This window comes from Trifolium pratense, linkage group LG2 (genome assembly GCF_020283565.1).
Source record: "Trifolium pratense cultivar HEN17-A07 linkage group LG2, ARS_RC_1.1, whole genome shotgun sequence".
Classification (NCBI taxonomy): domain Eukaryota; kingdom Viridiplantae; phylum Streptophyta; class Magnoliopsida; order Fabales; family Fabaceae; genus Trifolium; species Trifolium pratense.
In genome coordinates this window covers 42338954-42354031 of record NC_060060.1, presented here as the reverse complement: position 1 = coordinate 42354031, position 15078 = coordinate 42338954, and the positions used below count along the sequence as shown (strand labels likewise).

Sequence of the window (15078 nt, the reverse complement as noted above, 5' to 3'; positions counted from 1 at the left end):
TAAAAAAACTTGTTGATAGTTTATATATATATATATATATATATATATATATATATATATATATATATATATGTATGTATGTACGTACAGTGCAACGAATTAAAAAGTGTTCATTTTATTATATATAAAAAAAAAGTATTCATTCCAAAAATGTTGTAGGATAGGTAAAAAATAAAAACAAGTATCTTGTAAAAAAAAAGTACATTAAAACAAAAAAATAAAAATAGTACAGGTAAAAAAATAAACACAGGATGTTGGCAACGTAAAAAAAATGGCAACAAGCAAATAACTTAGTATGATTTAATATAAATTTTAAAAGGAAAGTTTTGGTATTTTCAAAATTTAATATAAATTTTAAAAGGATAGTTTTGGTATTTTCAAATAAATATGAGGATAATTATGTCAATGTAATTAATATTATAATAACTCATCTCTCCTCACCTCCCCTCCCCTCCAAATCCCCCCAATTTGGGGGAAGCAAAAATTGGTCATTGGAGGGATTTTGCTCACCTCCCCTCCCCTCCTCTCCCCTCATAAAATTTGAACCAAACACAAAACATTTAAAATATTCCCTCACCTCCCCTCCCCTCCCCTCCAAAAACCCCGAACCAAACATACCCTTAAATTATCTAAAAAGGATTACGATTTCAAGCAAAAAATAAAAAGGATTATGATTCTATGTAGTTACAATGTTTTCTAATTTACTTGATCTCTCTTTATTAGTTGTTCGATTAAAATTAGACGATCTTAATTTAATTTTGATATTTTAATCGTTAAATTTGGTATTTTAGTCGTTCGAAATTCTCTACTTATCCTTTTTAAGAGGTGAAAATTTCCTACTAAATTATTTGGAAAAAAATAAACAATTTCTTTCAACTTGAACGAATGAATGTGAGAGGAGCGAAAAAAGGCCAGCTCCCTAACCTAATGCAGCACCAGGTTCAGACCACTGGGAACTGTAGCATGAGAGGATAAAGTGGACTATGAAATTGATAAACATAAATATTTGTGCAATTGCAACAAAACATCGATAGATTTTCTTATTGGCTATTGGTGATGGTATTTAAACTCATGCTTGATAGAGTTGTCGGATAGAACCTGTACTAAGAATATGTGAGTTAGATGTGAATATTCCTATTACTTTAATACATGTTTTTGTTAATAATTTGTGCATAGCTGAACATGAGTGGAATTGGGATCTGTTGAGAGGGTGGCTACCTGAAAGTATTTTGTAGAAACTATATGTCATTTCGCCTTCATCTATTGATCACAGTATAGATAAAAAGTCGTGGCCAACAAGTAAGAATGGTGGTTTCTCTGTAGCATCAACATACAACTTGTTGTCGCGGATGAGCATCAAATGTGTGATGTAGTGTGGAGTAAGATATGGAAACTGCAAGTGCCGGAGCAAGTTAGGAGTTTTGTTTGGTTAATGAAACATGATCTTTTATGCAGCTAGGCTCCCCAAATTGCTTATTTTGTGGAAATATTATAGAAACAGAACTACATGTGTTAAGGGATTGTGTCCGAAATGCATGGTAGTATGGTTGCACAGTGTGGATCCGCTGGCGTGACTTATTTTTTAATTCTAGTCTCCACTAGTGGATAATGTTAAACATCACTAGAGCTATTGGTGGTATTGGTATTGAGAATTGGCCAAGTTTCTGGGTTGTAGCGTGTCACTCAATTTGGAAGTGGCATAACTTCAACAGACCAAGCAATCCTCATATGATTATAGTCAAATATACTCAAGAGTATGAATTGTCCAAGAAGGCGGATAGGACAATACACGTCCGAAATAGCATTGAACATCGAGTTGGTTGGCAACCTCCAAGAATTGACTAGGTTACAGATAAAGCAAGGATGAGAGCAGATAGATGTGGTTGTAGTGGAATTGTGCGAGGAAGTACTGGCAACTAGATGGGTGGATATGCAAGAGGACTAGGGGACTATAATGTTATAACTACTATGCTTTAAGAGTTTGGGATTTCGAGATGTGAAGTTAAGGAGTGATTCCAAGAGTGTGGTGAGCATGTTGAAAAATGAAGAAAGAGCTTGTAGTAAAGGATGGAGTGTGTTGCAGCAAATTAGAAGACTTTTGCAATATTGGATTCGGAGGAGATAGTTACACACACATATCATGAAGCAAACTGTTGTGTTGATGCCCTTACGCATATTATGAGTCAAGCCCGACTTAAATTATGCATTTTTTTTTATGACAAAGCTGAGATTAGTATTGCCAGACTAGTTTTGGTGTAATCCTTCTTTGGGCTTAGGCCCTACATTATATCAACAACAAAAAAAATATGTAAAAGTTTATTTATTTGACTTAAAAGCGGCAATACTAATGAATTGTAAATATAAAGTAATATTTAGAAAATAAACTTTAAACTTTTTATAGTTGTTCCTTATTTGGGCCTTTAGGATCATTTTCAATCCAATCTAGCCCATAACTTTTAGGTTTTCAGTATATAAATATCGAATTTAGGGTTTTCTTTGCTTCGTTGTCTCGGGTTCTTTGGATTTGGTATGTGCGGCGGAGGCTACTAGTTTCGATTTCACCAACTATGTAATGTCTAGATCTCGCTCCAGGTCAAATTATTTTGTTCAATGCATGTTAATTAATTCAGTGATTGATTTGCTTTTATTGTTGATCTTGTGTTGTTCCTCTTTGCTTGCGCATTATTAAAGAAATATTTTCATATCGACAATGAATTGGTATAAGTGATAAGGGTCTTGGACTTATTATGCAGGTGGTCAAGGGTAGGGGTTCGATTTCCAACACATGTGTAGAGAAATAGTTCAGTTGAAAGGGGAGACTCCACCTAGGGTGCTCCACAGATTTCCCGGTGGAGATTAATTATTAATCACGGTGGAAACTCCATATCTTTATCATGGTAACCAAAAAAAATATTTATTATTTTCTTTTAAGAAAAATCTGAATTCGATAAAGAAATGTTGTCTCTTTCATTATCTTAAAGCGACAAGATAAAAAAAAATGTGTATTTTTGTTTTGTTTTTGTTTTATTATTGTGACCCGTCATTTTTCTTATGTCAGTGATTTAAAATAGTTGTCTTGTTTTGTCTTCATGTTAATTATATAAATATTAAAAATATGTTTGTTTAACTCATATGATTGTAAGACGACTTAAATACGCGGCGGAGTATTGTAAGTGGTAGAGTGGTCTTGCTACCACGATCTACTAAGATTCAGCCCTTATCGCTTCAAGTCGTCCCTCAAAAAAATAAAAACTCATATGATTGTAAATTTTAACATTCATGCATCGCTTTATAAGCATGGGCGGAGCCAAGTCCTAGGAAGTCTGGACAGTTGCTCGGGCTCTGACTAAAATTTTGGTATTTTTAGAGGTTAGTTTAGAGTAAAATTAAATTTTTGGGGTTAGTTTTGGCAAAACTAAAATTTTTTGTTTGACTGTTTATATATCATATCACATATGAAATTTTGCTAAGACTCCATAATTTTTCTGGATAGCATTAACTTCAACATAGACTATATTAAAAAAAAATCAACATAGACATTAATTTTTTAAAGTTTATCTTTGATATATTTTTTCCTGTATAAATGTTAATGTAGTGTTGATGAAATTGATTCTGATTGGGATTTTTTTTTTTTTTTTTTGTGTAGATTTTAACCGTAACGAAGCTGATGAAAGTAAAGATGTATTTAGTGATGAAATTGATGGACCTAATCTAACCAAATTGGAAAATGTTGAAGTGTATTTTTGGGAGTCTAAGATTAATGAAATTGTTGTTAATGGGGAAAGAAATGTTTTGGTAAGTATATATTGATTTATTATGTGAAACATTTTAATTTATTGGCAATATATATTATGAACTTACTTTTTGTTAATGGTTTTTGTAGCATTCTCACAACGAATTACTCAAGATTACTTGTATAAAATCTACAAGTAATCTTGAGTATCAATGGTGAATTCTTAATACAAGTGGTGAGGACAAGGAGAACAAAAAAAATGAACAGCGATAAAAACAGGTGAACAAAATTCAAATCTATGGTTCAATCGCATATTATTTTCCTAGATTAGATAAACTAAAGCTTGTTAAATTTTTGCTTAATTTTGTTGTTGTTGTTGTTGTCCGAAACTAATACAACTGCAATGTTACAAATTTGAACTCGGATGAAAGTGTCTACCCTACTTAATAATATCAGCATTGTCGGTTAAGCAAGATCTTTTTAACTAAAAACAAGACCTTTTTTTCAACTTATGGTGCATTTAACTTAACAAAGTTATCAGCAACATTTTGGTTTGTAGATGATATCAACAGTGATATTAATCCTTCAAGTATGATCCTATGTTGCTAATTGCACAAAATTGAGTTTCTGCAATACAACTTTTGTCAAACAATCTCATTTCTGTAGAGTATAGAAAGTAGGAGACAGGAATGTTAGTTTGAAGAGGAAAAAAAATACATAATTTAAATTGCTGATGTTTTATACCAAAAATTTTTTATCAACACAAACCAAGATAAAAACTACAATACCTATCAATCATAAAATATAAGTTGCATTTAGGGTCCAACAAAAATGGTTTTTGCATAAAGTATTGCCACAGAAAAACAACATCCTGAGAATTGTACACTACAAAAGAACAAAATAACTTCATGCATCTTCTGTTTATGTATCTACAAGGACGAATTTGAGGTCTATACATCAAATTCATCCTCAAAATACCAACAATCAATTGAATAAGTTTTCTATTTTGCTGGAAACAAGAAAACCAGCAACTTGGTGTGCCACCACTGCAAGATTATTACTCTAATAATATAACAATGTACATGTAACCTATGATCTTTTCTCCACGCCAGTATTCAACACATTAGTAACCTAAGATCTTTTCTCCACGCCAGTATTCAACACATCCGCATTAGTAGATGCTTTTAAAGGTGGCCTATTAATCTTCTCAAGTAATCTACTAAATACTAATTTAACTGGTATGCAAGCCACAGTAGTGATCCCTGAGACCTCTGGTTTAGTCAACTTACCTGTCCGATTAAAACTTCTAGTAAGTGATGATTTTCTATTAAGATTATCTTCAATAGATAAAGAGGAAAGGGTTCTTGTTTTCTGACTAGATGTCAGGTTCAGTTTTTTTGCACCCTTTTTAGAGGCCTTTTTGTCAATTGAAGGCCCAGCATTGTTAAGGCCACTCTTCTTCCAAAGGCTTGCATTGTGACCGGAACTTCCACCATTTAATTTCTTATAATCAATATTTTTTTCTTGATCTAATGAGAAGTCCTCATCAACATTTGATGACAATATATGTGGTCGAGGGACACGAAAGTTAGCTGTTCTCCTTGCAGCTGTTCTCCTTCCAGTCGTTCTCCTTGCAGTCCCCCAAGCTAGTGGAATTGGAAGCACACTTTTTCCCTCATATCCAACCGCATCGTTACTGAAGTCATCAATCGCAGAAAATAGATTGTCAGTTGAGCCTTCCTTAAGGGCTTCAATTTTGATTGGGTGCCCAATTATAGACCTCCCATCTATCTTGCTCATAACAGATACAATAGGGACAGGCTCTTTCCGGTAACTTGTTTGAACCTTTATGTCTACATCTACCAGCATTGACCCATTCCCCCCATCATAATGATAGAGATCACTATCTAATGGATCAAACTCTTTAAAATTCGAATATCCTTTCAAACCAGGCTGATCCTCCCAAGGCCATTCATCCCAATCAACACCATGGCAAGTTTTATTTTGACCTTTTGCAACTGCTTCAGGAGTTAAAGAGTATTCATCTTCCGATCCAAACATTTGATCACTATCATCGGGAGCAACAACAGACCTTCTTGCAAGGTTAAAGCTATTCCTCTTTTCTTTGAATTGCCATTTGGGTAATGCTTCACCCACTGTTCTAGGTTCCCGCCGATAGAGGTGAGGCATGTCACCGGAAATTGCTAACACGCCAGGCTCCTCACCGCTAGTGCTTTCTTGTTCCTCAGCATCATGACTACTGTCTGCAGTTATTGTAAAGTTACATCAGAAGAACAAAAGAAAAATGATGTGATATAGAACTAAAACTAAACAGTCCAACACAAAACTCAGAACAAATTCAATACAGAAATATTCACCAGGAGCAAAAGAATAATAAGCCCAAAAATATAAGACATTCTAAAATCTAAATGATGACCAAAACGAGAGGGAGGAGGAATAGACTATAGCCATAGGGATTTTAAAAATGGATTCACGAATACAAATTCCTAACGCCAAATTTATGGCCACAGAAATTCACATTACAAGTTATAAAGGAAACCATATATGAATTCCAACCCACATAGATTATAGAACTGGGTAACTTTAAAGCTTACTCCATTGTATCTATGTCAAGCTTTTCAACTCTGTCTCTCTGTGATATTCAAGTTGTCTGTAATATTAGGTGAGTTTATGTTATCTATGTTATGTTTTTTAAGAGTACCCTTGATCCTCCAGCTATGTACTTATTGTATTTTAGAAAGGATCCTTCTCAACTGAAAACCATAAATGGAACGAAAGTAGCCATCTTCATACAAATTTGACGAAAAACAGAATCTTCAAAACTGTCACCTAAAATTTTCTTTATACACAATTGTCCTAATTTTAACCTCTAATATTTTTTTTTGAGTAAACAACCTCTACTACATTGACTAGACACATTGTTGAAGTATCACTACATGATGCAACAAGGAACACAAATATACCATCCATGAATTCACATATAACATTTGAGAAATGATCGGATTAATATATAATATCCTGAGTTCACATATATACCATCCATGAGTTCACATATATAATTTCTTTAAAATTTAAATATGCTAACCAGATTGGCTGTGGATCCGGTTTTTAAAACACTATTCATAATATCATTTAGTTAAGATATATAAGGATAGAAGAAGTACAGTAAATGCTAAACCTGAAAATGTATTCATTTCTTCGTCATTGTCTGTTTCAGAAGAATCTGATTCAGAATCCATAGAAGCAGTTTCAGAAGAATCAGATTCGCTCTCCTCATCAAATGAACTTTGATAAGGATACTCCCCTCCAAGTTGGGAAGATGTTACTGGAATATTGGGTGGAGTTTCGTTGTAATCCAGAGAATCACTAGACTCAGCTGGTAAGTACACACATCTGCTCCTCTTCGCTCTGAATGCTGCGCTCATTTGCCCAGGTCCTGAAAACAAAACACACCAGGTTATAAGATACACCTAATTTTCACTAGTTTAAAATTCAATATACATACACAAACGACTTCATTACATATTTCTCAATATTCCTCAACTACTTTTTCCCTAAATTCCTAATAATTTCCTAAAGTTTCTGAAGACGTGTGACTAAGCCCTTCATAACAGTATTATATGATCGAAAATTGGTTTAGTCAGAAGCAATACCTGATTTATACTGCTTCTTCAGCATTTCCCTCTCGAGCATAAGAGCGTGGAGAATAGCATCTTCTCTCCGGGCATACTTCTCCCTTTTCTTCAAGGGCATACCCTGGGCGCACTCCGCCCTTTCAATTAAACCATCAAATTCGCCGCATCGGAATGCCTTCACCCGCTTGGATTTCTCCAAATTATACCATTCTCTGTAAAAAAATAATACCAACACAAACAATGAGAAAAATCAACACAGACATCAGTAATATCAGTCAACAATCACTTCATTCCATATTCACAAAATTAAGTCTTCATAATTTCATGACAGAAAAATCAAATTTTTTTTGACAAATATCTACTCTGCAGTGTGAAATGAACTAAAATGAAACCAAAAAAATTGAATTTTGAAAAAATAACTAGTAAACAGATTAAAACGAAAAGCACTTACACAATAGCATCTTCTCTTCCGAGAAGCTTAACCGGAGTTCCGGATCTAGAAGAGGTCGGGTTATCAGAACCGGTGACGTCGTCGGAGCAGAGTATCTGACCCGGCCACCAGGAACCATTTCTTCGTTGGACCCAAACGAGGGATCCAACGGCGCTATCCAACGGGCTTAACCCTTCCATCTCCTCCTCCTCCTCCCCTCTCCTCTTCACTTTCTTACGGTTCCCCAGTTTTGCTTTCGTTTTTTCCGCTGAAAAAATGTATAGAGACGGTGGCTCAGCTGCCGCCGGTGCAGAGAAATGATGATGAACGGAAGAGCTTGTCAGTGAGATAGTGGTGAAAATGAGATGTGGATTAGGGCACAGAATTTTATTTAGATTTGGGGAATTTCGTTTCTAGGGTTTTTAATTTTGACTTTGGTAAGTAGGGTTTTCAATTTTGACTTAGGTAAGGTGAATGAATGAATATTCTAGTAGGAGCGTGGTTTTTGTTTTTTAATGATGTGGGACCCATGCCCGCGGGTAAGACATGACGATAAAACTCATACCCGCGGGTATCCGTTCAAATCATACCTACTTTGATGGAGAAAACTTGAGTTGACTGAGTTTGAGTTCGGGTTTGCGTTTTCATCGATTTCAAAAGATGGGGTTGGGGTGGGTAATGAGTACATTTATACCCGTCCCATTTATACTAAAAATTAGATTTCACATATTTTAAATTAGAAACGCTTAAACAATCTCTTAAATTACATTCATATGTTTATTTGTTATTTTTAATTTTACTATTAAACAAACTATTTTTTCTATTTTTTTTCTTTATTTTAAAAAAGAAATTATTGAGAGAAAATAATTTTGGACATTTAAATTCTAAAATACTCAACCCCCCGTTGGGTATGAGTTTGGGGTTATATTTTTTATCCCCGCTCGAATTTAGGATGAGTTTGGGAAAACCCAAACTTTATGGGTTTGGATTTTGAGAGAGCAAAATTCGTCTCCGCCCCGTCCCATTGTCATGCCTAGGAGCGTGGTTTCTATTGATTAAGTAAAATATATATATATATATATATATATATATATATATATGGTATATTTTTTTTATAGAGAAAAAATATATAAATGTTAAATAATTGAATTTTTTTTGACACATTAAATAATTGATTATACTATGGGCATGGTTGGATATTTGTAAAACCTACTCATATATTATATGAACAATTTTCTATGGACAATTTTCAAAAAAAAATCTATGGATAAAAAGACGACAACTTAATGTCCTGAAATGTGGAAGGATTATTTTAGGTGAGTAATGCTTATAAAACTATAACAATAAATTATAAGTTGTCGTATAATATATGAGAATATGAAAGTATATATTATTATCAATTTCTTCCTCTAAGTAAAATAAAAAAACATTTGGCTTTTTGGATTGTTCTTTTATGGAAATATAGTATTAAATTACAAACATTTAAAGTTATTTTTCTTACTAAATATTTTTTTTGATATAATTTTTGACTAAATATTTCGAGTAAAGTTATATATACTAAATATTTTATTAAATAGATTTATAAATTGAGGTAACGATGAAATACAGAATAACAAATTAACAATCTATAGGCTAATCCTCCTCAAATATAATACGCTCCCCTCCTCTTGGCTTAAATAAACCACACATTCTCTTTCTTTTGCCAATATGAATATTGAAAAATTGCGTGAATGGGCGTTTCGTCACAACATAGTCACAAATACACACAACCATTCTTCATCCAACGTTAAATCTTCATCATCGTTGTCATCATTAATAAACAGTAATATGGATAATGTCACCGATCGTTTGTTGCTACAAATGGTGATGAATATCGGATATGATGTTGGCTCTAGTGAGTGTGATACTAAGCCTCCAAGGAGATCTGGATGAATAGAAGCAACATAAGCATTTGTCATCATCATGTTTTTGTTGGTGACATTATCCATATTATTGTTTATTAATGATAATGACGACGATGATGAAGATTCAACATTGGATGAAGAATGGTTGTGTGTATTTGTGACTGTGTTGTGGCCAAATGCTCATTCACGCAGTTTTTCGATATTCATATTGGCAAAAGAAGGAAACGGTGTGGTTTATTTAAGTCAAGAGGAGGGGATTATATTTGAGGAGGGTTGATCTTTAGATTGTTAATTTGTTATTTTGTGTTTCATCGTTCCCTCAATTTATAAATCTATTTAATAAAATATTTAGTATATTTACTTGAAATATTTAGTCAAAAATTGTATATAAAAAATATTTAGTAAAAAAAAAACACTTCAAATGTTTGTAATTTAATACTATATTTCCATAAAAGAACAATCCAAAAAAGCCAAATGTTTTTTGATTTTACTTAGAAGAAGAACTTATAATGTTTCGATAATAATATATACTTTTGCACCTATAAATTTCGGGTTTCCATCATCATGTCCTATCATTTACCGTATTCTATCTTTCTTTATGTATGGTTCCTGAAATGTGCAAAAATTATTTAAAAAAATTTAAAAGTGACATGAATATATAAATTGTCGTATTTTTATTTGAAAGTTATTGTTCAAATAACATTTTCCTTTTATAAATAAATAAATAAACCACTTATGTAAATTATGATTTATAACCAAATTCACCTTTTGTTTAAAACTTTGTTACAAAATGGGATATAAGTCTACGGGTAGAGAAACCATGGATTAAGACATAGGTGGAGCTTACATTATGTGAACATGAATGCATAATGTTTTACTAACTTACCATTTGGTGTATAATGGATAATAACTCAATATTAATGGATTAATCTAAGATATAGGTGGAGCTTATTAGGGTCTTGAACTATCCATTGAGGAGCCTCTCTCATCTACATTTTTAGATATTGTGAGTTTGTTAAGGAGATTGTGACTCTAATCCACATCTTATTTTATGAACTATCCATTGAGGAGCCTCTTTCGTTCATGATCGTTGTTAATGGTAGTTGAGCTACCGTATCTATTCATTTTTTCGATGAATAAATATAGCAAAATCTAGGAAGCGAATGAAAGTGATGAGGAGAGGGCAGGAGGAGGAGGAGATGGATGGTTTAAGCGCATTGGTTAGCGTTGTTTGATCCCTCGTTTGGTTTCAAAGAAGCAACGGTTCGTGGTGGCCTGGTTAAATACTCTGCTCCGACGACCTTGCCAGTTCTTATAATCCAACCTCTTCTCGATCTGAAACTCCGGTTAAGTTGCTCGGAAGAGAAGATGCTATCGTGTAAGTGCTTTACATTTTAATCTGTCAAAATTCAATTTTTTTGGTTTCAACTTTTAGTTCAATTCACACTGCAGAGTAGATATTTGTCAAAAGAAAAAAATATTTTTTCTGTCATGAAATTATGAAGGCTTGTTAATTTTGTGATTATCAAATGAAGTGATTGTTGACTGTTATTAGTGGTATTTGTGTTGATTTTTCTTGTTATTTGTGTTGGTATATTTTTTAACTGAGAATGGTATAATTTGGAGAAATCAAAGTGTGTGAAGTTGTTTTGATGCGGTGAATTTGATGGATGCATTGAAAGATTAGAGTCTGCCAAGGGTATGCCATTGAAGAAAAGAGAGAAGTATGCATGTAGAGAAGATGTTATTCTCCACGCTCTTGAACTCGAGAGGCAAATGTTGAAGAAGCAATATAAATTAGGTATTGCTTATGATTAAACCAATTTTGGATCCTATAATACTGTTATGAAGGGCTTAGTCATACATCTTTAGAAACTTCAAATACTTTGCTCCGACGACCTCATTTTCACATCATCTGACCTCTCCTCGATTTGAAACTCTGGTCAAACTGCTTGGAAGGGAAGATGCTAGCATGCAAGTGCTTTTCATTGTAATCTCTATACTAGTTTTGGTTTCAATATCCAATAGTTTTGGTTTACGCCAACCCCGCTTCCACTTGGTCTACCAAATTAAGGATCTTCTCCGACAGTTATCTTTTGCCACTAAGACAAAGTGATGAAGATGGACAGAGTGACTTTCAATGCTTATCAGCCCTTAGATTTGTTGAATCCCCAATGGGACAAAGTGATGAAGGAACAAAATGACTTAATGTGTCATCCTCAAAAATACCAACAATCAAATAACAAAATAAATTCTACTTCTAAATTATTTTATTAACTACCACCTAATAATTATTTAATTAACTACTATCTAATCCTCTATCAGAATTTTTATCAAAAACAATGGATTTCACAACCACCTATCATTTTTATTTACTCGAGGGTTTATTTTCTCATCATTTTCATTTACTTAAGTTTCAATTGACAGTTTATTCCAAATTTTTACCATGACCATAAGATCTAATTGTCAATCACAAATAGTTCAGACTCAGCAAGCAGAAAAAAATAAGCAAGAAGACCGATATACGTGGTTCATCACAAGTGGTGTGACTACTCCACGGGCAAATGAAGTGTTGTTTTCCACTATTATATGTTACATACAATGTACATTCAAGTCTCATAAAAACAACTCCATCCTCTATATTTACACATTTGCTTTTGCGGCTACTGTGGAGTAGATGTATTCAACCAGAAAAAAACAACTTGGTTTTCCAAACTGTTTCAAATATTGCTGCTTATCGAATGCGATTAATATGTGAAAATGGCTCAGCTCTCGCTTTTGGCGCAGCTTTGGCAACTACTTTTGGAGTGCCAAAAGCATTCCAAAACCTCAATGTTTCGTCTGCGGCTGCTGTTGCCACTGTGCAACCATCCGGGCTCTGCGCCATATAAAGAACTCTTGAAGTGTGACCATTGAGCTCTCCCATCTTCACCATTGAAGGATATTTCCAAAGTGTTAGCTGATTCTGTGTAAATCCATGAGAGCTGAGCAACTCCCTCTCATTCTTGTTCCACAACAGGGAACATACCTGAGACCCAGTGTCAACTGAGTTCAAGCATGCACCTGTGTGTGTATTCCAAAACTTGATGCTTCGATCGCCACTACCTCCACCAGTAGCTAGCAAATTCCCTTGGAAAGGACACCAAGCAAGTGCCTTTACTGCAGATGTATGATCCTCAAGCCTGTGAAGCCACTGTGTTGGGGAACTAGAAGATGCTGTACCTCTATCCCAGATATAAAGTAGATTATCATTCCCTCCACTGGCTAATTGTTGACCTGAAGCAGACCATTTCAACCCACAAACTTCTTGCTCATGCCCTCTGTATGTTTCAACAATGGGTGATCTAATTCTTACATCATTATTGATGATTCTACCATCCATCCCTCCAGTTGTTAGTATGTGATTGTTCCATGCCAAAGACCCCACACGCTGCCTATGCCCACCTCTTAAAGTTCTCAACTGTAGAAACATAACAAGAATAACAAACGACATTAGTAAACTAGTATGAACTGGATAATCAATCAATATAGTTCAAAATGTTGATTTTTAAGGATAACACTAGACAAGTATAAAATACCTGCTTATCCGAAGCAGTATCCCACAGTTGAACTTCAGAGTTGTTCAAACCAACAGCAATATGACGCCCATCAGGAGCCCAGCTTACGGATGTGATCGGGCCGTTTTCGTCATCCACGGTAACGAGTTCTGAAGTGGAACCGTTTGATGCATCCCACAAATACACTGTGTTTCCAAGTGCTATAGCAAGAACATTGGCACTTCCCCAATCCAATAAATTGAGGTAATAATCATCCACAAGGTCAGGAGCATCCAATGTCCTCTCAGAAGTCTGAAAAACCAACAAATCAATTAGCACAAAGTTGCATAAAATTGTGGTTTCACACCAAACAAACTACTAAGAATTAAGAAAACAATTCAGATCCATATGAATTTCAAAAATTTCAAATCAAATTGGAGTACATTCATGCAATCAAAGAACCAAAATGAATAACTATAACTAATAATGACATAATATGGGGAATATCAATCAGATTTCAATAATGCACCTGAGGAATAATTCGCCTTGGCTTGGCGGTTCTATCTTGTTGATGAGTTGATAAAGTAATCTCATGAGGGATCAAATCAACTGGTGTAGGCGGCTTGTTCTTGAAAGCTAGAATTCTGGTCCGGTTCATGTTCAAAGATTCTGCAAGTAGCTTCCTGTAAGCCTCTCTGGAAGGGGAGCACACAACTGGGTTTTCCTTACCTTTAGCCCCTTCTGTTAGCATGTAGTGAGCATAATCGAAGTCCATTGCGGATCTATTCGGTATAAATCTGTCCAACTGGTGACAAAACAATCAATCAATAAAGGATCAAATACATGATTTTTATAAACAAATTCAGAAAGTAAAGATCTTGTTTATTCTATGAAAAATGTTTTTAAAATATTCCCAGTTTCAGTTTTCAAAAAAATATTCCCAGTTTCTTCTAGATTCTTGGTGCTTACTTATCCAATTACTGACAAAACCCCCAATTTGTTATTAAAATCTGGATTTACAAACCCTAATCGTGAAAGATTTGCATAATTAGATTAGATTATTTACTTATCCAATTACTGACAAAAGCCCTAATTTATTTTAGAATTAAAACCCTAATTATGAAAGATTTGCAAAATGGTGACAAACAAATCAAACATTTAAAGGGTCAAAAACTTGATTTTTATAAACAAAAATTCAGAAAGTAAATTATCAGTTTATCATGTAGATGTTTGAAAATCCATCGACAATCTGTAGACTAGTTAGTTATACAAATAGTGAGAAAACCCCCAATTTGATTATTAAAATCTGAATTTAGATTGAAACCCTAATCGCAAAAGATCTGCATAATTAAATCCGTAAATTGATGATTAAAAGCGTAATTAAGAAAGATTTGGAGGCAGAAGGAGAAAAGGTTGGTTTGTTACATTATCTTTGGAAGTCTTTCTCTGAAGAGGATAGCGTGATCCAATTTTGACGGCGGAAGAACTCAAAGATCCTGAATCCATTGTTAGATGAAAAACAAAAGAAACAAACAATATACAAAATAGAATAATAACAAATGAAACAATAAAGAAATTAAAATATTGAAATGAAATAAAGAATCAAAAAACGAAACCCTGCAAAAGAAATGAATTAGACAAAATGAAAATCAAATTGAATCGGTTGTTACGATAGCGATTAGCGACTAGATAGATTGTAAGAGAGAGAGATTAGAATGAATGATGTTAGAAAAATGAGAGAGATGTATTGTATATATATAGCATAGAGGAATTGGGGAATTAGGGTTAAAACTCGCAACGGCTATTTCTAGATTTGTAC

General features: G+C 33.8%; 2 protein-coding genes across 2 annotated transcripts; both read right to left on the bottom strand.

The window, feature by feature from the left end:
* Positions 1-4511: 4511 nt before the first annotated feature.
* Positions 4512-8303, bottom strand: LOC123905991 (uncharacterized protein At1g51745-like). Its single transcript, XM_045955817.1, has 4 exons — positions 7841-8303; positions 7408-7601; positions 6933-7190; positions 4512-5997 (listed from the first exon to the last, which is right to left on the bottom strand). Exons 1-4 carry the CDS (start codon positions 8017-8019, stop codon positions 4865-4867), a joined length of 1764 nt encoding a protein of 587 aa, XP_045811773.1. The 5' UTR covers positions 8020-8303; the 3' UTR covers positions 4512-4864.
* Positions 8304-12127: 3824 nt separating this feature from the next.
* Positions 12128-15003, bottom strand: LOC123905990 (cell division cycle 20.1, cofactor of APC complex-like). Its single transcript, XM_045955816.1, has 4 exons — positions 14685-15003; positions 13789-14064; positions 13302-13571; positions 12128-13183 (listed from the first exon to the last, which is right to left on the bottom strand). Exons 1-4 carry the CDS (start codon positions 14763-14765, stop codon positions 12458-12460), a joined length of 1353 nt encoding a protein of 450 aa, XP_045811772.1. The 5' UTR covers positions 14766-15003; the 3' UTR covers positions 12128-12457.
* Positions 15004-15078: the final 75 nt, after the last annotated feature.